The 22699-nt window shown below is 51.6% G+C and overlaps 1 protein-coding gene across 4 annotated transcripts; it reads right to left on the minus strand.

Moving 5' to 3' along the window:
- Positions 1-277: 277 nt before the first annotated feature.
- MYO1A (myosin IA) lies at positions 278-20765 on the minus strand. Of its 4 annotated transcripts, none has more exons than XM_081821885.1 (28): positions 20183-20430; positions 18532-18665; positions 18286-18401; positions 17928-18022; positions 17633-17737; positions 17378-17424; positions 17171-17234; positions 16656-16754; positions 14323-14426; positions 14060-14207; positions 13466-13584; positions 13301-13387; positions 11850-11915; positions 11582-11686; positions 8916-8978; positions 8509-8709; positions 8113-8339; positions 7628-7756; positions 7226-7319; positions 6660-6809; positions 6480-6548; positions 5977-6051; positions 2863-2997; positions 2045-2151; positions 1516-1648; positions 1246-1398; positions 940-1067; positions 278-644 (listed from the first exon to the last, which is right to left on the minus strand). In XM_081821885.1, exons 1-28 carry the CDS (start codon positions 20259-20261, stop codon positions 521-523), a joined length of 3156 nt encoding a protein of 1051 aa, XP_081678011.1. In that variant the 5' UTR covers positions 20262-20430; the 3' UTR covers positions 278-520. The 4 variants fall into 4 exon arrangements, with proteins under 4 accessions (XP_081678011.1, XP_081678010.1, XP_081678012.1 ...); XM_081821884.1 differs by having other exon boundaries at positions 7556-7756; XM_081821886.1 differs by having other exon boundaries at positions 7556-7756; positions 18532-18722; positions 20183-20248.
- Positions 20766-22699: the final 1934 nt, after the last annotated feature.

The following is a 22699-nucleotide window of genomic DNA, read 5'->3' on the forward strand; positions in this document are numbered from 1 at the left end:
CTCACTTCTTCCCTCCAGGGACACACTTAATGAATCAGCCCGTTGGCCACCTGGGACCTGAGTCCCATCGCTGGCTGCCCCACCCCCACCCCAGTCTCTCCAAACCCCGCCAGAGCTCAGCCGGTCAAGGAGCCTGCAGACAATTTCCCTTCTTTTCCATTCTTATTATCTGCATTTGCTAGCTCCAAGGAGCCTGAGGAGGGGAAAGGGGGCGAGGGCAGTCAAAGTACAAGTCCTGTGAGGGTGGGGGAATAGGGACTCACCCACACTGAGCGAATGTTTGGGAAGTCACTTGTTTTATTAGTGGGCAAAGAGGCTGAGGGTTGGGAGGAAGCTAAGTTCTAAGGGAGAGGGGACTGGAAGAGTTTGAGAGAAGAAAGGTCCTCTTCAAGGGTTCTTCAGTCTCTGAGCCCCATCCCCAGGATCAGAGGGGTTGGACAGGAGATCCTTCCACAAACGCCGGTGGGCACTGGTCCCGGAGAAGAAGCTGTTGTCCCTGCGTTCGGCCCCCACCTCCTCACTATACAGTCACTTCCAGGCCACGGCTTCCTTTCTTCTTGCAACTTAGCTTGCCATTTCTACCACCCTCAGGGCCCTGGATGACCTTGACAGCCACACTGCTCTCCTTGAACCTCACTGAGAAACTGGAGGGGGAACAGACAGAGGGGCAAAGCTAGTACCCCCATCCCCTCACCCCTACTCCTATATTTTCATGATGGCTTCCCCTCCCCTTCTTGAAGGAAGCGCATCTCTCCTCCCCTTGCGTCAGAAGACTCAGGGCCCCAGAGAACTTGGGTGGGGAGACTAAGAAGCACCTCCGAGCCTTGCCCTGACAGAGTGTGCTTCACTTTCTGACTACACGAATTTTCCCGGTCACAATGACCAACAGCTTGGTCATCTGCCCCCAAGCTGGCCCTCACCCCCAGCTCATGGCCTTACTTCTCAGTCACGGTGACTGGAAGCTGCTTCTGTGTGGCATCCAGCACAGCCCGGTACATTTTGGTTAGCAGTTCAATCACATGTTCGCTGACCAGCAGGAAGTCCCCCTTGGAGCCCACTGATGATATCTTAGGAAGGGGGAAAAAGAGTGAGGACAGAATTCATTTTTCCTCCACAGGAGCAGCCTGAGAGGCATTGAAGGCCCAGAGTGAGAGGTCTGGGCCCCATCACCTCCAGCCCACCCCAACCCCGTGATGCCCACCACCTTCTCCAGTCCGAGGGCCTGCACCCAGGGAGCTCTTATACCTCACTCAGATGTAAGCTGAAAAGCCCATCCTTGAAGCCGGTGACTGACACCCCGGCCACACTGTCCAGCCCAATGACAGTTTTGGCCTGGGACTTCTTGGTGTCTACAAGAATCACATGCCCTTTGGTCAAGAGAAGAATTCGAGAGGAAGTCTAGGGACAGAAGAGGAAAGTGTGAGGAAAGGCGAGGATAAACCCCCACCCTTCCAGCTACCAGCCCCAAGGCTCTGGCGCAGGCTCTGGGGAGGAGTTCTGGATGCAGGCCTTCACCTTGCCGTTGCCACGATTGACCTTCTTCACGGTCTCTGCCACCAGAACAGGCCCTTCCAGACCACCCGTCAGCTTCTGCAGCTTGGGGTTCCCTTGCAGCCCAATGTAGTCACCGTGGAATGGGATGGGAACACTGAGGACACACAGGAGGTACATAGTGGAAACCAGGTTCTTACCGCTGACCCCCAAGGCCCTGGGCCTCCCCACAGTGAGTTCCCCTCTTAGTCCTCCCATGCCCCTTTCCTCACCCTCCACCATATCCTCTATCTCAGTGGTTCTCAGAATGTGGTCCACGACCAACAGCAGCGTCCCCTGGGGACTTGTTAGAAAGGCAAATTCTTGGGCCCACAGCCCCAGACCTGCCGAATCAGAAACTCTGAGAAAGGGGTGCAGCAATCCGGGTGTTACCAAGCCTGCCAGGTGGTGCTGATGCACACTCAAGTTTGGCAACCACTGCCCTATCCCACCTGGGGGAATCCTCTCTTTGCTCCTGATGAAACTGACTGCGTGAGGTCTGAGGGGCCCTCACCTCTGGGGGTAGGAAGCCTTCTTGCCCTTGAACAGTTCGCTGGCACAGAGCTTCTCCTTCAGGATCTCTACCTGCTTCGGGGACAGCTGATCCCGGAATTTCTTGCACTGTGAGGGGGAGGGGCAGGGGCTAAGCTCCCGGAGGTAGGGGGCAGGACTGGGGAGGGGGGTGGGGAGAACACTGAGAGGTGGAGAAGAGGAGAGACAGCAGATAGAACAGGCTCTAGGCACTTCAGAGAGGCCAGGGGCTGCAGGAGCCCTGGGGCCTGAGGGACTCCGGGGGAGAGGGATGGAAACAATCAAATGCCAGCCCTAGGAGCAAATGCCAGCCCTAGGAGGGAGGGCTGTATGCCCAGCACACAGCGCAAGGCCTAGTCTAGACAGGCGTTCAATAAGTATTTCCTGAACGGAAGAACACTGCTGAGTGAAATAAGCCAGACATAAAAGGACAAATGTATGATTCTACTTATATGAGGCCCCTAGCACAAATTCACCGAGAAAGTAGGGGACGCGTTCCAGGGCCTGGAGGAGTGGAGAACAGGGAGTCACTGCTTCATGTGTACAGAGTGTCAGTTTGGGGTGATGAAACGAAGTACGGAGATGGATGGTGGTGATGCTCTCGCAACAATGTGAGTGTACTTAATGCCGCCGCACTGTCTACTTTAAAATGGTTAAAATGACCAATTTTGTTATGTATGCTTTTCCACAATAAAAAAAAAATGAAAAAAAAAAAAAGTGGAAGAGGGAGGCAGGAGAGGAACATCAGAGGGAGGAGGAGAAAAAGAGAAATGAGAGGCGCGGCGCCCAGGCCTGCCTCACCTTCCAGCGGTAGAAGAGCTGCTGCAGCTCCTGGTTAGCTGTGTGGAAGCATCTGTAAGGTGCGGCCGGCCACGTTTTGTCCAGGATGTTGGTAGACGGCAAACTGTCCTTCAGCCCCAGCAGGAACTTCTGTGTCTAGATGGGGAAGGGGCGGGATTGGGAGTGGACCAATGAGAAGAAAGTCCTCCCAAGAGGCAAACTCTCCTCCAGATCCTGCCACTAAAAAGGAGGGAGGCCACCCAGAGTGAGAAGCACCAAGTGGAGCGAGGAGATGGAAGGGAGTCCTCTCCCGGATCTCTTTTGGTGTCAAGTGTAGGCTGGAGGCTGGCCAGTAAAAGTATGAATGGGAGACTGAAGGGAGGGAAGGGTTAGTTCCAAGCAGAGACCTGCTGCCCAGGGTAGTGAGGTGAGAGGAACCAAGGTGAAAACTGGCTTCGAAAGTTCGCTCCTGTAGCTTCCTATTGTCTGGGTTCACAATTGCTTACCGCCGGCTGCCTCTGCAGCGGCTGTCTCCCCTCCTCTCTGATCAGTCAAGCCCAAGACCTCCACCTGGCATTCAAGGTCTGCCACACAGAGCCCAGCCTCATGCCACAGGATCCCCTGCACTATCCTGGCACACCTCTCAGACAGGACTCCTCGTCACGCCCTCTGCCAGTCCATGCATCATCACTCTGTGCCTTAGCCCACCCTGCTCTCAACTCAGCTCCGCCCACTCAGATTCTACTACCATCCTTTGAGATGCACCTCCATACCTAAGAAGACTAACATTAATTAGATACACTCATCCACCAGCAATGCATGCTCAAATTTCTCCTAATGTCCTTTATAAACTTCTAAAAATGTCCTTTTTAAAAGCTTTGCTTTTATTTTTCCTGTTCTAGGATCCAATCAAGTTTCACCCATGGCATCTGTTTAGTCTCTCCCAATCTAGAACAAGGATTCTCAAGTCTTTATATCCCAGGGAGCACCCAGCACCCTGTTTGTTTGTGGGGTAGAATTATTGAAGATATAGAAAATGGCTTGATTTTGGGGTACCCGGATGGCTCAGTCAGTTAAGCAGCCAACTCTTGATTTCGGCTCAGGGTCTTGAGATCGAGCCCCACCTTGGGCTCCACACCCAGCCTGGAGTCTGCTTCAGGATTCTCTCTCTCCCTCTGTCTCTTCCCCACCCCCTTCCGCCTCGCTCGCTCATGCTCTCTTTTTCTAAAATAAATGAATCTTTTTTTAAAAAATGGCTTGATTTTGAGCACTTCTAAGTTTTGGGAATTTTTCTGAAAACTTTTTACTAAGACATTAGGTTAGAAAAATTAAAATAGAAAAAGGCAGTGCACTCAGTATATTGCCGTAACTCTCCAGGAACTATCCCAGCTCTTTGATTCTTCCACTACAAAGATCTAGCAGGCTTGTTCTAATCACCTTAGACCCTGGTTTAAGTCCCCAGTCCTTGGTCTGGTCTAGTTTGATTTAATTCAATAAATACTCCTAAAAATTTCCCACAATCCCCCATGTTCTAATTCATTTGGAACCTCTGAGGGTTTTCTTTTTTTAATTGTTTTTTCTAGATCTAGAAAGTCTTGCCTTTCCCTTTCCAGCCCTCCTGCCCCAGGTAGGCCTCCACGGGGGGAGAGGGGACAGTGTGGGGAGACAGTCGTAGGCGGGCGTTAAAACTCTGGAGTCAAACAGTTTGTATTCCAGCTCTCTCACACTTAGCACCTGTGGGATCCCTAGCAAGTTATTCAGCCTCTCTGGGCCTACAAAATGCAGGAAAGAAAAGGGTCTACCTGACAGGACTTTTGACAGCATTAGAGTTAATGCATGTAAAGGGCTTAGTGCATAGTAAGTGTTCAAAAAATAGGTATTAGCATTAGGTTACACACAAGGCAATAGCAAAATACGGACTCGTCAGAAACACTGGAGGAATCCATGCCGAGTGGCCCCCGTACGCTTGCTTCTGTAGGGGCTGTGATTCGCTGAAATATTGGTCTAAACCCAGCAGCTCCTGGGGTGACAGTCAGCAGATGCCTGAGACTATGCAGGTGAAAGAAAAGGTAGAGGAGGGGCCAGTCAGAAGGTAAGAGTCAAATCAGATTACTGGCCTCAGGGATTCGGCGAGAGAGCATGTACTCTAGGAGAGCGGCCATTCTGGAGCCGGTGTGAGGAAACACAGGCCATGGAAGAGGCCTGGGAAGATGGAGCTCCCCTGGGGCGGGAGGAGGAGGGCACAGTGAAGGCTCAGGGAGGCAATAAGGAGGCCCAGGGATCCCACCTCTCCAACCACAGAGGGGAGCTCCAATGAGTGTGTCTCAAGAGCATAATTTGTAAGAGTCCCAACAACTGTCAAAAATGGAATCAAAAATGGAATGAGCGGAGGTCAGTTCTCCTTTACCCCAGGCCTCTGTCCAAGATGTCCTGCTCTCCCTCCCTCTCTCTGGCCTTTCATAAAGCATCGCTGGAAGTGCTACTCTCTCCCAGTCGGCTTTCCCTCGCCACTCCTCAGAAGCACCATCGCTGTTGGATGGACATCTCTGGAAATCACCCTCCTCTGTTTTCCTCTCGCTGGAAGCTGCCCATAGCTTGAATGTCCTGGCTTCTTCCTGCCACCCAGACCCAAGTCCTCCAGAATTAAGATCTTTCCTGAGATTTAGTTTTGGACTCGCTTGCTATGGTTTCAGAAGAGAGATAGGATTCCTCCACCTTCACCCGAACCCTAAAATGGATCTTGGAAGGCTGAGTTAGTTAGCGCTATGTGTGTCCTCACAGTGCTCTTGCACTGTTGTTAACCATCCGGCCCATGTCTTCCTGAGTCTATTCGCCACAGACCAGTCAGTGAGTGTGCTGGGAGCCCTTCCGGCCACCACTTTGCCTGCAGTGTCCGCTCAGGCCAGAATGCCCTCCCATTCTGCCCCTGGGCCCTGGGACACTGGAGCCTGCTCCCTGCAGGCTGCTGCCCCACTCCCTTTTATCCCTGGACTTCATCGTCAAGTACAAGCAGATCGAAGAAGCCCTTGGGGGGAAAGCCTTGGGTCACCTCTTCTCAAACACTTCATCTTCCTTTTCCAAACCTGTCCCTCCCTCCTCAACCCCCACCTTCCACCCTCAACCCCCACCACTTACTATGCTCTTGTAGATGAAATTTGCCAAGGTGAGGGCAGCTGCTGACCGGAAGTACTTTCGATAATCCTTGCGGGCCTGGCAGGGACAGACGAGAAAGCAGGCAAAGTAAAGATAGACAGTTAGACCTAAAAGACAACAGATCGAGAAGAGGTTCTACTATTTCTCACCCACACAAAGAACACAGTAAGCTAAAGAGCTGACACTGTGCTAGGAGCCAGTAAAGGCAGATGAGATGGCAGAGAGGAGGGCCCTCCAAGCAGCAAGCAGAGCTCTGTTGCCAGGTCGGAGACACACCCAGGCACATGCACACGTCTCCCCGGCATGCGTCCACACTCCCGGACACACACCAGCAGACCCAGAAACACACGCAGACACGCCATCACGCCATGGGAGGTCCCGCTTTCTGCTACTCTTTCCTCCCCACTGCCGACACACTCCGGGAGAAACCACGTGGCGGAAGGACCCAGGCGTCAGGAGGAAGCCCCGCTGCCCTCCCCCGTTACCTTCCACCCTCGCACAAAAGCCTGGATCAGCAATGCTGACGCCTTTATCTTCCCATAACGTTTCTTTTGCTGCAGGAAACAATAGGCCTGTTAGGAAAAAACCCCATCTCCTGAACCACCTCTCCCGCTTCCCAGTCTCCTATTAGAGCGAGGAGGTGGGACTTGGGGGGTAACTGGTACCACGTTGCCCCGAAACCAGGCGGAGATGACGATCTGGCTCTTGCGCATCAGCTGGTAGTGGGTGCGGCAGCGCCAGCCCCGGTAGGTCTTCTGTATGAGCGTGGCCAGCTGCTGCAGTCTCAGGCGCCGCTGCTCTTCCAGGTGGAACAGCTGTGGAGAGTGGAAGGAGGAGCGGAACGGCTGGCCTGGGGGAACCCGGGCGACGGGCCTTCCCAACCAGTGTCGTACTCATTCCTTTGTCTTCTCAGCACCTGCACTCACTCCATGGGCACCTACTGAACTCTAACTCTGTCACGGGCCTGTGCTAGGTTTGGACACTCAGACACGAGTGGCGCATGCCCGGGACCCTCAGGAGTCCCGCTCCAGCTAGAGGCACTCAGCATGGGCTGTGCAGGGAGCCCAAGGATTCAGGTCCCGGGGATAAAGTCCCTGGCGAGAGCAGACTGCCTCACCCACCATCCACCCCCTGTTACAGATGCTCCTCTCTGTCCCAGCCTCTCACTCGTGGGCTCTCCAACCTGTCTACCTCCCACCTGAGCCAAACACAAGTGCTCCCTCCAACTCACAGTCCTGGGGCTTCTGATGAAGATCTTCGTCTTCCCGAAGACCAGCTCCTCTGAGGACAAGCTCAGCTCCTCCACAACCTTCTTGACCCCCTCCCTACAGGAACAGATGGAGAAAGCTGCCCAGGGGCATCCCAGGGAAGGGTCTTCTTTCAACTTTCCCCAACTTCTTCTACGCAGAGAAGGGTTCAGGGCTTGCACAGACTTCAGAGCCTCTGAAAAGTGAGCTTTCATTTCACCAAGTATCCATTCACAGAGCTTTGGGGATTTACATGACACTGCTCTCTCCCCGGCCCAGATGGTCCCTGCTCCCGTCTCCCCCAGGAGTCTTACCGGTCTCCCCCATTCCAGCGAGGCCACGTGCTCCGGCTTAGCAATTGGTACCTTTCCAGGAAGGGCCCGTACCTCTGGCGGTAGGCATAGCCCGCCCGTCGCACCCGCACGTTCTCTAGCAGTCCCAGGTACCGAGTCTGGATGGCCACCAGCTCCGACGAGAACTGACCTCGCTGCTGATGCTCATTGGGCTTTATACACCTTGGGGTGGAGGGGTGCAAGGCACAGGCCTCAGGAGCTTCACCTTTGCAAGTATGACCCATCCTGGTCTCCATAACCCTATTCTGTGCACGGTCCCCTGGGTAGAAACATTTCAGAGGAAGTGAACACGCTGGCCTTCCCAGCTTCACTCACTGTAGCATGGTCCCTATCAAAGTCTGATGCTCTCCCTGCTACAGGACTCTCAGCAACTCATCTGGCTTTGTTTTTTATGAGGAAAGGGCCTCGGATACCCCTATTCCAGAGACACCCCCCCCCACAAAAGACAAGGTCTATAGTGCACGAACACTGCATGTGCATCACATACGCTGCATTTCCCTATGTGCCCGGCGTGTCACCTGATGTAGTTGGGGTTTTTGGAATACAGGTTCTTCATGAGTATGGCCACAGAACTCTTGAACTGAGCCCCAGCAGTCGGGGGGCGTTTGAGAGATGCCTGCTTGGGATCTCCCTCAGGGAACAAGGACCGAAGGAGGGGGTGCCGGGCCTTCCACATGGCCTGGGACAAGTCCCGGAAGAGTAGGTCATTGTTCTTATCAATGAAGCTGTTCACGTTGTAAGTCACCTATAGAGAAACAGCTGTTGGTCTGGAGGGCCCGTGACCCTGTCCCAGCACTTGGTGCTCCCAGTCTCAGCGTGAAGTGTTCCCAGATCTCATCACCCCACAGTTTCTCCCCCATTGCCTTCCACCCACGCCCAGCCCTAGTCTCTACCCTTCAGCCCTGCCATGTCACCTTGCCCGCATAGTGGCAGATACGGAAGCTGCTGAGGCCCATGGTGTGGTCATACTGGTGCTGGGCATTCTGGGTGACTTTGCTCTCATAGTGATTGTGCTTGGAGAAGAGCTGGTTCAGCTTCGCTAGGAAGGTGGTGTCACTGACCACCCCAGGCCGTAGGCACTCCTCGTCCAGCATGGCCAGGATGCCTCGCTGATTCTGGTCAGGGAAACAAGATCAGCCCAACCTAGCCAGGTCCTCCAACATGTCCACATTCTCACTGCTGTCCCTCTGCCGCTCACCCTTTGTCCTCTTTACCATCCTTACCAAGTGGGGCAGAGGGAGGAGGGTGGGAGAGACAGGGCAAAGATATCTGGGCAGTCTGGAAGAGGAAGGAGGTCTCAAATGAGAGAAGGATAACTCACATGCTCAATGAGGTTGCAGATAATGCCATTATCAAAGTAGTCCACCTTTGTCCATGGTATGCCCTGGCAAGAAGAGATGTGACAGGTCACAGGAGCAGGTCCAAGACCTCATGGGGCTCAGCTTCCCTTTCACCCACCCCACAAAGGACTCAGAAAGCCCTGTAGTTAAGAGGGGTGCTTGCTGTGGTTTTTGTTTAGGTCCCATTCCCTCCAAGGTTGATGGAGAATTTGTGGTGTGGGTGGCTAGACACATGGGAGGACCCAAAGCAGCTGTGAGGAAGGGGGAGATGCTGCAGAGAGCCCTGTAGGTAGCTGTGGGGTGGAGACAGAAGTGTGATATGTTGAGTAAAGGCTGCAATAGGGATTACCCTGCTGTGGGAGTAGGGAAGCATCCCTGAGGATGTGGAAGAGCAAATGGCCACACTGCTCTCACGACCTATAAAACCAAAGCACATGAGCCCACCTCATCAAACAATAGACCTACCTTGATACATCTTCAAAGACCTACATCAGTGCTTCTCAAATTTGCATCACAGTCATCTGGAGGGCTTGGGAAAACAGACTGCTGGGCCCCACCCGCAGGCTTTCTGATGTAGCATGAACTGGACAGAGCCCCCAGGAATCTGCCTTTCTAACACCTTCCTGGGGGATGCTGATGCTACTAGTTTGAGAACCACTAATCTACCTGATACTTTGGGATTGTATAGTTTTTGTTTTTTTTAAAGCAAGAATGGGGGCACCTGGGTGGCTCAGTCAGCTAAGCTTCTTTTTTTTTTTTTTTAAAGATTTTATTTATTTATTTGAGAGAGAGAGAATGAGAGAGAGCACATGAGAGGGGGGAGGGTCAGAGGGAGAAGCAGACTCCCTGCTGAGCAGGGAGCCCAATGCGGGACTCGATCCAGGGACTCCAGGATCATGACCTGAGCCGAAGGCAGTCGCTTAACCAACTGAGCCACCCAGGCACCCTCAGCTAAGCTTCTGACTCTTGGTTTCAGCTCAGGTCCTGATCACCGGGTCACTGGTTCTGTGCTCAGCATGGAGTCTGCTCAAGATTCTCTCTCCCTCTGCTCTCCCTCCCCTGCACACATGTGTGTGCACACTCTCTCTCTCTCTCAAATAAATAAATCTTTTTTTAAAAAGATTTTATTTATTTATTTGAGAGAGAGAGAAAGTGAGAGCATGAGTAGGGCAGAGGGAGAAGGAGAAGCAGACTCCCTGCCAAGCAGGCAGCCCAATGTGGGGCTCGATCCTAGGACCCTGGGATCATGACCTGAGCCAAAGGCAGACACTCAACTGACTGAGCCCCCCAGGCACTCCAATAAATAAGTCTTTTTTAAAAAAGGCAAGAATGATACAGAAGAAGACCCAAAGATAATTGTTCCCCACTTTAGGGATAGCTGCAGGCGGATAGCTCCTGGTCCCACCCAAGGGCCAGCCCTCCCAGGCTCAGGCCATTCCCAGGTGTGGGGATGTGGCTGGGGAGCACAAGCCTCTCTCTCTCTTTAGGGATCTTTAGGAAATTGCAGATCTTTAGGGAACACAGAGTGGAATTAAGTAGAGTTGTCCTCCTACTTCATCCCCGATATACCTTCCCCAACTAGTTAAATGAAGTATGATATCCTTACAATCCTATGTAGCTATAAAGATGCTTCTTTATATACCGATATGGAAAGATCTCTTATTAACTGATGAAAGCAAGATGTAGAGCAGAGTGTATGCACTGCCACTTGAATAAATTCTGTGGGAAAACGTAATTATAAATTTGCTTGATTACACATAAAAGACCTCTGAAAAGGGCCCCTTCATTTGCCTCTAGATGGGAGGAGTACTAGGAGGCTGGGGACAGGCTGGGAGGGAACCCTATTTTATACGCTTTTTAAAGCTTTTTGAATTTTGAAGCATGGGAATGTGTTCTCTATTTGATCATTAAATTTTTAAAATAAAAATATACAAAACAACTAAAAAACAAAAACCTTTCCCACACATTATGACCGCACTGCCTGAAATTCTGCCACAGCAGATTCCTGAGGGCTCACAGGCAGCATCCCTGGGAGGGTTTTGATGAGTGAGACTGTGAGCCATTCACACTTTGGGGTGGATTAGCTCAATCAGATAGCTTTTCTAACACCTAGCCATAGAAACAAGGGTTCTCGCCAAACAGGGGAAGGAGTGTGGAAATGTTGAGCCATGGGGCACTTCTGGGGAGGAAATCTGGGATGAGGGTGCCACAAAAGGGGACCGTGACATCAGCCAGGGCCTGAGGAGACAAAGAATTCTGAGACGTTAGAGAAGAGCACCAAAAGGGATGTGGTAGGGTGACGAGGCCAGGAGAAATGTCCCTTCTAAATCTGGTTCACAGCGCACTGCAGGCCGCACACAGCTGTCCCCCCACCCTCGTGAGGTCTCCCCGCCACACACACACCCTTCCATCGGTCTGCCCCTTCCTTGCGTGGCCTGGGGTGGGAGCAGGGGGCCTGGGGGCTGGAGAGCAAAGACCAGGGCTTCTTGGGAAGGCTGGACTGTTCACCTGAGCAAGGGAAACTTTTTGTGCTTTGTGTTCCCATCTGGGGACAAGTAAGAGGAAATTGTGATGGAGAGAAAGGACAGATCGGGCATGTGCCCAGAAGCAATTTCCAAGAGGGTAGGTGGGGGAAGGCTGAGCGCACCTCTCTCTCATATTCTTCTTGCTCCTCTTTCAGCGTCACCTCGATGAACACCTGTTGCAGCTTCTCGTTGCAATAGTTGATCACAAACTGCTCAAAGCTATTATCCTGAGGGAGGGGACCCGGGGCAGAGAAGGGGCAGCTCAGCCCAAATCTCTTCCTGCCTCTCAGCCGTACACCTTCCCTCTCCCAACCCGCCCCCCTACCGCCTTTGAGCCTACGTGCCCCAACCCTAGGGAAGCAGGGTGCTGCAGGTGGATGAAGCTCTCACCTCTAGAATTTCAAAGCCGTAGATATCCAGGACCCCCATTACCTTCTTCTTCTCCCCAGTGCCCACCTGAAGAGGAGGAAAAGATAAATCTGAGGACGGGCCTCCTCTGCATACCAGGCCAGGCCCTTCTCGGGTGGAGGTGACCGGAGCAGAGGGCAAACAGAACTCTGGTGAGCTTGACCATGCTGGGAAAGAACTGTCGTGAACTCCTTCCTCCTCTACATGCTAGAGGACAAGCAGAGGGAGGGAGGGAGAAGGGAGATGCGAACAGATTCCAGGCTGGTGCTCCGATGGAACGAGGTAGGAAGACATTAAGATCCTCTCAGGAAAATAATCATCTCTTAGATTTGTAGAGCATTTTACAAAAAATTCTACGCTCTTACTTCATTAAGCCTCACAATAACCCTAGAAGGTGTGATTATTCCCATTTTACAGATGAACAAATCAAATTTCAAAAGGGCTAAGCACTTATCCAAACCTAGATTCAAATCCTATTTTCCCCTGCTGCCTTTCAGTAATAGCTTCTGAATTGATGGCATTTTCATGTACAAAAATTTTGAACAATAGCTCCATTTTGATCTAACTCACATTCCATAAAATTTACCCTTTAAAGGTGTACGATTCAGTGGGTTTTTCCGGTATATTCAAAAGGTGTATGACTATCACCACTACCTAATTCCAGAGCATTTTCATCATCCCCAAAAGAAATCTTGTACCCATACCCATTAGCAGACACTCCCCCTACCCCTCCCCCAACCCCAAGCCCCTGTTAACCATTAATCTACTTCCCATCTCCATGGATTTGCCTATTCCGGACATTTCATATAAATGGAATCATACAAAATGTGGCCTTTTGTGTCTGGCTTCTTCCACTTGAATGTTTTCAAGATTTGTCCAAGCTGAGCATGAATCGGTACTTCGTTCCCTCTTATGGCCAAATAGTACCCCATTGTATGAATATACCACATTTTGTTTATCCTTTCACCAACTGATGGTCATTTGAGTCGTTTCCACTTTTTGGCTAGTATGAATAATGTCTCTCTGAACTTTTGGGTACAGGTTTTTATGTGGACATCTGTTTTCAAATCTCTTGGATATGTATCTGGGAGTGGAATTTCTGGTTATATGGTAACCATGTACGTAATTTTATCCAATCCTCACTAAGCCCTGTGAAGCAGGTAAGCATGAATGTCCAATTTTCCAAATCAGGAAACTGAGGCTCAGAATCTCTGTGAAATGAAAAGGCCACACAGCTGGTAAGTAGGGGATCCAGACAGTCAAACTCAAAAACCAGAGATGTTTCCACAACAACACACTATTGCAAGGAACTGAACCCTACCCTTCATCCTTCTTCCTCTGCTCATCTCAGAACCCAAAATACGGGGATGGTGACCAGGGCAAGAAAGGTGATGCAGACAGGAGAGAGTTGGGGGAGGAGAGCCATCTCTCACCTTGATACTCTCATTGATTCGATTCACTATCCAGTTGAAAAGGCGGTTGTAGATGTTCTTGGCCAGAGCATCGCGAGCATACTGAGCCTGTAGGGCAGGGCCAGCTGGTTAGGATGGCAGCCACAGAAGAGTCCCCAAGTCAGCCTCCTCCCATAGGGCCTTTACCTGAATGACATTCAGTGCAGTGACCACCTTTTCTTTGGCTGTTTTCATGGTCCTTGAGCACAAAGCTTTCTCTAGTTCCTCTGAATTCAAACCTATCATTTCCCCAATCTCCTGAATACCTGGAGTGAGGAGGAAACACAACATGGCCTGAAAGAGGGCTTTCCTCCTGGGGAGGGAGGGCTGAGAAGTGACACTGCTAGGAGATGGGTGTCCCTGGGTCTTGCTGGGGATGTCCTTACAGCCCATCCAGGACATGGCCCAGGAGGAATCTCTTGGGGGGGAGGAGGAGGAGAGAGGGAGCTCTGGACACTTTGAATGCATTATCTACTTTAATAGGAGAATCTCCTGAAATTCTTTGTAAAGACTCCACTGAGATTCAGAGAAGTCCCAGAATCTAGGTCTATCAAACTTCATAACCTCATTCCAAAATGTCTCACTGGGAATTCTCCATGGGTGTGTTTGGGGAAGAACTCGGGAATGGGCTGAGTAGGACTGAATCAGAGTGGAGTCAGTTACGCAGGAGATGGTGGAAGAACAGGAATTGTAGTAGGAGACTGGGGAGCAGCTTGGGGGCACCAACAGGGCGGTGCAGACCTCTCCCATCCCGGATGCCACTTGCTGATATCCCATTGGCCTGGAACTCGTCTGCCAGCTCCACGTTCCCCAGCTTCAGCACGAGGGCCGTCACCTCGAGCACCTGTTGAATCTCCTCCTCCGAGAAACCAATCACAGTCATTGCACTCTTGAGGAGAGAGCAGAAATCAGAAGCTGAACAGTGGTGCTAGTTCAAAGCCTCCCTTCTCAAAGCCAAAGCCTGGGCTCAAACGATGACCTAAGGGCCCACCCTGGGCACCCACCTGTACAGCCTTGAAGTTGGAGGCGTCGTCCATGCCGTCAACTCTGGACACTTTCTGGTTTAGGAAGGCATAGCCACTTGCGTCCCGCTCAAGCTTCAGGGCCTCTGGGAGGGCCAGTGTGAGGGAAGAGGTTTAGTACGCAGGCTCTCACGAGTCCTCTGGCCTTGACTCTCACAGCCCCTGCCCCAGCTTGGTTTACTCATTAATTCAAAGGAGCCATTTTTGTTTTAGGCTCTTCCCCTGCCTCCTTTGTTTGGGGATCATGAATTCCCATGATGATAGACTAAATTTTTAAGCAGTATTTAGGGTTTTGGTGTTCTTTTTTTTTTTTAAAGATTTTATTTATTTATTTAATTGACACAGAGAGAGAAAGAAACAGCGAGAGAGGGAACACAAGCAGGGGGAGTGGGAGAGGGAGAAGCAGGCTTCCCGCTGAGCAGGGAGCCCGATGTGGGGCTCGATCCCAGGACCCTGGGATCATGACCTGAGTCGAAGGCAGTCGCTTAACCAACTGAGCCACCCAGGCGCCCCGGGTTTGGGTGTTCTTAATTGTTGGGTTTCTTTCCAACTCTTATGAAAGAAAAATCTCATTCCACTCCTCGTCCCACCCTCAGGGTTCTAAACAATGAAAACAAACAAGCAAACTATCTGTCCTGCTCAGTTCTCAGTGGCTCTGAGAGGACAAAGGTGAGGAAAGAAGGGCGAGCACATATCTCCCACCCACCCTGAGCCTCAACACCTCACCCTTGGCCAGGGTTGGCCCATTCATTGTTTGTTCACTAAGTACCAACAAAGTGGCAGGTGCTATGTTCCCCAACCCTGACCCCTCTTCTGAAAGCTTTTCTCTGACGTTGTGCGGCTGAGCCAAAAGGCTCTCCTGTGTTCCCCCAATGGTGAATCTCTATCCCAGCCCATAACACACGGGCTAGGTTTTGTTTTTTTCTGTCTCTCCCACAAATGAACAACTCGTGTGTTGGGACTATGTTTTTCATCTTCATATCCTGTGTGCCTGGCTGGCATATAAAAACTTTTTTTCTTTTTAATAAATGAATCAAGAGAATGGTTGAAGCTGTTCACCTGAGATGGGAAGGAGTAGGTTAAGCATGGAGCTTGAGGGATATCAATGATCTGTTATTCACATGATCTGATAATCAGGGAATGGCCCTCAAACTAGAGTGTAATGGCAGCTTCCCCTGAGATACAAATTTTGAAACAGGAACCTGCTAAAGAGGGGTGTCTGGACAAAGAATGAGTCAGAAAGGCCCTGGGGTGATGACACCAGGGAGGCCTTGCTCAGACTTAGCTTAAATCAATGGGTGACAGAATCAACCAGAACAATATACTAGTGCCTATGATTCAGACAAACTGAGAACAACCAAGACTACTGAGCCAGGAAGGAATAATGAGAGTTGCAGGGGCTCTTGAACCATGGAGATCCCCAGGAGGGGAAAGGAAAGGGGCACAAGTCCAGTGGAAAACAACCAGAAACCAAAAGGACAGGTCCTTGGGGGCCAGATACCCACAGTGCTCACAGCTAGAGGCAGGATTGGGAGGCAAACTCTGGCAAGGCCTGAAGTCACACCAGACTCCACAGTGATGCCCACCCAGAGCCACCTCGGGCCCACTTCAGGGCTCTCCGGGACAAGGCAGAGTGCTCCATGACTTTGCTCCTACAGCCACTGGCACAGGCCTGTTGGCACCAATCACACTGTATTTTGCAGTGTTTCCATTCACGTATCTGCCATCCCTAGAAGACCATAAGTTCTCCAGGACAGGGTCCATGTCATCTTACTCAACTCTGCATCGCTAGAGGCCAGCACAATGTTCGATCATAGTAGGTGTTCAAGAGATGTTTGATGAATGAATAAATGGAACCTCCATAAAACCATCTAAGAAAAGTGAATCAAGGACAGGGCCTGGGTGAGGCAGATGTAGACCCAGAACAACTTCAACTACTGCTCATCAAACATTCTTGAACACTTAGAATATCCTGTTGGATTTTCTGCTGAGCTATCGATAAAGTCCCTTAAATTGAAGATAGGAAAGAATGATAGATGGAAATAAGTGTTCCATTTTTGAAGCTAGCCTGGGGAAGGAGGAACCCAAGCAGGACAGAGCAATAAGAGCAGGTCAAGAGGCCAGAAGATTTATTCCTAGCAATACAATCCCAGAAAAAGAAGAGAACACAGAGGTTGGGGAATTGTTCCCAACAATGAGTGGATGAGATTCAGAGTAAGAAATGCAGAAAGAAGAAGCCTGAGGGCTACAGGGGCCCAGAGGAGACTGAATGGAGGTTGGGGATCTTCTGCCATGTGTCTGGGACAGGCACATACTCAGCAGGTGGGCTTCTGCACCGGCCAGCAACTGATAGAAGATGTGGAAGTTCCTTTCTCCTTCAAGCTGCTTCACCACTCGGGATTTCTCCAGCAGATCTGGCAGGGAATTAGAAAATAACATCCTGAGGGGCAGGGAGACACCAAAGCTTCCCTCTAAGTCTGCTCCCAGGGCTTGGGCAGTCTCCTGGTAGCCTACTATTCCTTCCTATGGTAGTAAATCAGCAGAAAGGGACACCGTGGGGCAGGAAGGAGGGAGAGGTGGTGAGCAGAATGGGGAGACACTTTCGGGGTGCCTGGGTGTCTCAGTCAGGTTAAGCGGCTGCCTTTGACTCAGGTCATGATCCCAGGGTCCTGGGATCAAGACCCTGCGTTGGGCTCCCTGCTCAGCAGAGAATCTACTTCTCCCTCTCCCTCTGCCCCTCCCCCCTGCTTGTGCACATGCGCTCTCTCTCTCTCAAATAAGTAAATAAAATCTTAAAAAAAGAAAAAACAAAGAATGGGGAGACACATACAGTTTGTGATGACGCCACCGAGGGGGGACCCCTTGAAGTCGAACTCAATGTCCATGTATTTTCCCTTCAGAGACCAGAGGGAGAGAGAGAGAGAGAGACTTTGCTTCCTCCTCTTCTCACCACCCTGCCCAGCAGGGGTCTGTGCCCCATTCCTCCTTCTCAAGCCCCCACACCCTCTCCTCCTAGGCCAGGGAGATGGTCACTCACAAATCGAGAGGAGTTGTTGTTGCGGATGGTCTTGGCATTGCCAAAAGCTGCAGAGATGGGGAGAGGGGAGGTGAGGAGACTGAGGGGAGAAGAGGGGCTCTGGAGAAGGGGAAGGAGGAAGGTCTTCCAGCCATCATGCCAATCTCAGATTTTTCAGGCTGAACGAAAACAGGGTAAGAGGGTGTAGGGCTGAGTGTCTCTGGGGCCAGTCGGGTGGGGTGGGGTTGCAGAGGAGGTAGAGACTGGAATCCTCACCCTCCAGCACTGGGTTTGACTGAAGCAGCTGCTCCTTCACAGAGTTCACCTGCTCTCCTTTCCCACAGACAGCGGCCACATAAGACATCACCAGCTTACTAGCCTCTGTGTAAGAGAAACCATCACGTGGATCCCTCCGCCCTTAACTCCCCTTAAGTCCAGCACCTCCCATCCCTCAGAAGCAGAAAAACCGGGGAGAAATTTCTGGGGTGGGGGCAGGACCAGCCTGGCTTGGAAAGAGAGGAGGGGGTGGCTCCAGCAGTGACTCCACGGCCCCCCCCAGCAGGTGCCTCACCAGTCTTGCCGGCTCCGCTCTCGCCCGTTATGAGGATGCACTGGTCTCGGTCTCGGTCCCTTAGTGACTGGTACGCCATGTTTGCCAAAGCATAGCTTGGAGGGGAGGAAGCAGGTGATGACTAAGGTGGGGCTAATCCAAGACATCATCTTTCACTCCATCTCCGGCCCCCAGAGTCATCCGCCCTCCTTGGACTAGACTGAGGCAAGTGGTAGGTCTAGGAAGGGGCTTCCTGGGGCCAGGGGTGGGGGGGTGGAACCTGGAGAGCCTCCTTTAGGAGAAAGGATAGAGGAAATTAGGGTGTCTGGCTGTCAGGAAGTGGGGGCCCTGTCAGCCTTCCCTCAGTCCCTTTACTTACATATGGGGCTTCAGCTCATAGAAGGTATAGTCCCGGTATTTGGCAATGAACTCCGGGCCATAGATGGGCAGCTGTTGGTAGGGATTCACGGAGATCAACACATTCCCAATGTAGGTCTGGAGGCAAAAAAGGTAAAGAGAATGAGCAGGGGTGGGGGTAGGGGATGCTGGGAGGGGGAGGAAGGAGTGGGAGCACAGGACCTCTCTGGCCACACACCCACAGCCAGGGGCACCCGTATGCACTCACATAAATCTCCTTCTTCTCATAGCGCAGCTCGAGGGTCTTGAGAAGAGCCTCCTGCTCCAAGGGTTCCAGGAGCACCAGGTCCTCCAACCCCACGGCACCTTCCAGAAGAGTCATGTCCAGAGGAGCTACTGGTCCTGGGAATAAGGGGTCAGTTGGCTGGCTGAAGTCTGCTCAGCTTCAGGGGTCAGTAACTGTGTGAGGGGAAGAGGGCAGAAGGATCTAAGAGAGCCTTCCCCTCCAACTCCTGGCCCTAGAGATGGTCCTCAACCCAGGGAGTCCTCTGGACTAGCCAAAGCTAACTGCGGGAAGCTGTGGGAACTCTCCCTGAGTGGGGAGGATCCCCTGCTTCTGGGGTTAGGGCTGGTGGGGGTGGGGCAGAACCACCTGCCTTTGACCAGGGTAAGGAAGGCACCCAGCAGGCAGTGACCGGGGGGTGGGGAGTGGGGGGGGGGGTTGGGGAGCACAGTTGTGTTTGCAGGAGAGCAGCCTGGGGAAGAAAGGGTAAGTTCTGGAGGCTCACTCCCTCCCGCACCGAGGTCCTGGCCAGGGTCCAGACTCCCTGACCTTCTCCCCCAGTTCTCCTTCTCAGCTCCTACCTCTCGCAACCTCTAGTTAAGTCACCGGGCCCACCCACACCCAGCATGAACGTTCTTCCGAAGGTCCCTCTCATTGCCACAGTGAGATTCATCGTCTAAAGGGGGGCTGGATGAGGTGATTGATGAGTTAGAGGACAGAGGCAGGAGCTCCTCCATAAAAGATTAGAATACCCCAAATAAAAGTGAGGTTGGTTTCTGCCACATCAAGTAGCTGTCACGATCTCTGGAGGTGCCTACACATCTGTCCCTATTTTTCCATCTCCAGCTTTTACACCCATTGCTGTAACCTTCCGGCACGGACTTTGCCTCAGAGGGACACACCCAGCTTTTTAGTAGCTGGTGGGAGTGGGCAAGGAGGAGCAGAATTATTGTGGGGCTCAGCCCCATGCAGTGGGCACATGGCAGGTGCAACCTCAGGAGGAAGCCCAGCCCTCCTCAGTCTTTCCTGTGGGACCGAGTAGGTGGGGTGGCCTGGTGCGGAACAGAATCATTAGTACAATGGTCAGGGCTACTCCCTAAAAGGAATAAAAAAGCCACATCTCCTAGTCTCCGGCAATGCTCAACCTGGGTGGGGGAGGGGAGGGAAGCAGAGATGGAAGTTTGGGCCAGAGGGGAACATAGGCTGACTTCAGCCTTCACTCTGCTTTCCCCACGTTTCAGAAAATGAGAGCGCTCGTCACTTCCTGGAAGGACACAACTGAGAGAGCAGTAAGAATAGTGACACTAGCAATCTCTAACAGTCAGGTACCACGGGCCACGCAGGGCTCCAAACACTATATACACGAAATCATTTGATGCTTACAAACAATATCCTCATGAAGTACGTACTATTATTATCTCCATTTTCCAGATTAAAAAAACTAAAGTTTTTAAGTGACTTGGCAGGCAGGGGTGAGCAGCAGAAGCAGGGCTGGAGAAAGGCATACTCTTCGGATTTGGATTTGAGGGGAGTGGGAATGTGACAGGTCGGGGGGTGGGAGAGGGAAAAAGGAAGCACTCCCCAGATAGGGCACCCCTGGATGTGCAGAGCAGTGATAGGTCAAGGCAAGACTCACCCAACACTGGAACTAGGGTGTACTTCAGTGTCCCTTGGAGAATAGTGAATGAAATCCCAATTTGACAGGAAGGGGGCATAGGAGTCCCAAGGCCCGAAGGGTGGAGAGGTGTCTTCGTTAACGGGAGCTGTCCATGGTGTCTGAGGGGCCAGGAAAGAGGTTGCCCTCCTCTTGCCAGTGTCCACTCTTCTGACCTTCCACTGTGCTGCCTCCTCTAGCCAAGGCTCCCTGTGCCAGTCAAGCCAGGAGAGGCCAGAGACGGCAGCTCAGCACAAAGTCCGAGGCTGTTCCTGCTGAGGGTGTGGCTCGATTAACCCTTCCCAGGCTGGATGCCCCAGAGGGAGATGCTCAGTCATATGAGAAAGCCCCCTCTAGGTAGGAAAGGGTATCTGGCTGGGCTTAGCTGAGGGGCTCAGGTAGAGTTCTTGCTCCACTGCCCCCCAAATTTGGAAATAAGAGCAGGAGTGGAATTAATAGCCAAGGAAAAGCTTTTCTAAAAAGTCAGGAATTTTTGCCAAAGAGGAAGGCAGGCTGGGATGTCTTCCCTAGCAAAGAAACAGTACTTCCCTCAAACCTACCTATCTCATTGGGAGTCAGAGGGTATCAATGATATTACTTGGGGAGCTAGGCAGACAAAATCCCCAAATTCCCTCCCCCCCCATGGGTCAGCCCCACAAACAGACCCGAAGGCTCTAGTTAGTAATACCACCTGGCATTTGTATGGATGCCAGTTTCATGGACTCCCACCTGTCTCATCTCACTGAATCACACCATCCTGTGAGCTAAGCAGTGCAGCTACTCACTGCATTGAAAAGGAAAATTAGAGGCAAATACTGAGGTTCCACAGACAATACATGGCAGAACCAGGGACAGAATGTAGCTTCCTGACCCTAAGTCTCCCATAGGTCTCAGCCCAAGTCTTGGTATTTCTGGTTTTCATCCTTCTGGGCGAGGAACCTGAATGAGACCCTGAGATGCTGCTTCCTGGGCACCAGCCCAGCTGAAAATAATCACCCCCAATAGATAAGAGGCTTATGCAATCCTGTTTTCCAGGATACCCCCTCATCCACCCAGGAAAATTCCTGAACAACAGGCTCCCTCTGCCCACCATCCTCTCTCCCAGGCACGCACAAAGAGCACACTTAGCTGAAGACAGACTCCATCCTCTAACTCCCAGCCACAGCTGCTCGGTTCAAGGTCCAAACTCTACTGCTCTCACAGAAGCACTCTGCATACGCCTGGCCCATCAGCAATTCCATTATCAACCTGCCTTTACATGATTTATTGATCTACTATATATATATCCGAAGGGAGAGAAAAAGGCAAGGGAAAGAGAGAGCAAGCAAGCCAAGCGGAAGTGCCATCAGCACACAATCCCAGATATACACAGAAGCAGCATCTGGATCAGAGGCAGAAAGGACCACAGATCCTGTCTTTTGTGTGGAGGAAACAGACCTAGGGTGAGAAGCCACCTTCCCATGGTGTGATCCTGGGAACCCAGGTCTGGAACCCAGGTCTCCTGTTCTCCAGGCCAGGAATCTGCAGCCACCCACAGTGTGGGGTTTATCTGTGTGTCGACCCACTCACTCGTTTTCTGAGTGTCTCCTATGTGCTCACACGAGAGAAGGGATTCTAAAATGAGATGGCATCCTCAGGCGAGACACAATGGAATCAACATCACAGCTGGGGTGACCCACCATCCTAGTTTGTCTGGGACCTAGGATGAGTCCTCTGAACGTGGGAACTTGACTACTAAAACTAGGAAGGTTCTGGCCACACTGGGATGAATGGGTCACTCTAAATTAATGAGGTACAAATACACATCCAAGTCCGTGGCGATTTCAAGATCTGTCAAAGCATTCCAGGGATGAGAGGAGGCCTGGGGGATGCAGGACTGGGATCTGATCCCAGGCAAAACTCAAGTAACTGGAGCTGACTGGTCTTCCTCCATCATGACTCTGAAATCCCCTTCCTCTTCTCCCCATTAACATTTCTAGTCTGTATAAGGGGCATGAGGGAACTTTGGGGGTGATGGAAAAGCTCTAGATCATGACTGCAGGAGTGGTTACACAACTGTCAATTAACTCTTTTTGTCAAAACTCAGCAAAACTTAAAACAAATATTGTGCCCCAAGTATATTCATTTTAAAAAGATGCTACACAATAAAAACACAGAAGTTTTCAGATATGGTGAAGATGTTTGGTGGTAGAGGGTCTTCTTGACTCTCACAAATTATTTGGTGTCAACTAGTAACATTGATCAAATACTTACTATGTGCCAGGCAACAAGCTAAGTGTTTTACATCCTTGCTATTCAAAGTGAGGTCCACACCCCATATCTGAATCACCTGGGAGTTCATTAGAAATCCAGAATCTTGGGGCGCCTGGGTGGCTCAGTCGTTAAGCGTCTGCCTTCAGCTCAGGTCGTGACCCCAGGGTCCTGGGATCAAGCCCCACATCGGGCTCCCTGCTCAGCGGGAAGCCTGCTTCTCCCTCTCCCCCTCCCACTGCTTGTGTT

This window comes from Leptonychotes weddellii, chromosome 5 (assembly GCF_054177405.1).
Source record: "Leptonychotes weddellii isolate Sample4059 chromosome 5, ASM5417740v2, whole genome shotgun sequence".
Classification (NCBI taxonomy): Eukaryota; Metazoa; Chordata; class Mammalia; order Carnivora; family Phocidae; genus Leptonychotes; species Leptonychotes weddellii.

Excerpts from the sequence above, each read along its gene's own strand:
- MYO1A (XM_081821884.1), bottom strand. The coding sequence starts at position 20,261 with ATGCCCCCTTCCTGTCAAATTGGGATTTCATTCACTATTCTCCAAGGG. Across the intron at positions 11,687-11,849 it reads ACGGCTTTGAAATTCTAGAG|GATAATAGCTTTGAGCAGTT; the intron begins GTGAGAGCTTCA and ends CCCCTCCCTCAG. Across the intron at positions 8,340-8,508 it reads TCTGCCACTATGCGGGCAAG|GTGACTTACAACGTGAACAG; the intron begins GTGACATGGCAG and ends GTTTCTCTATAG.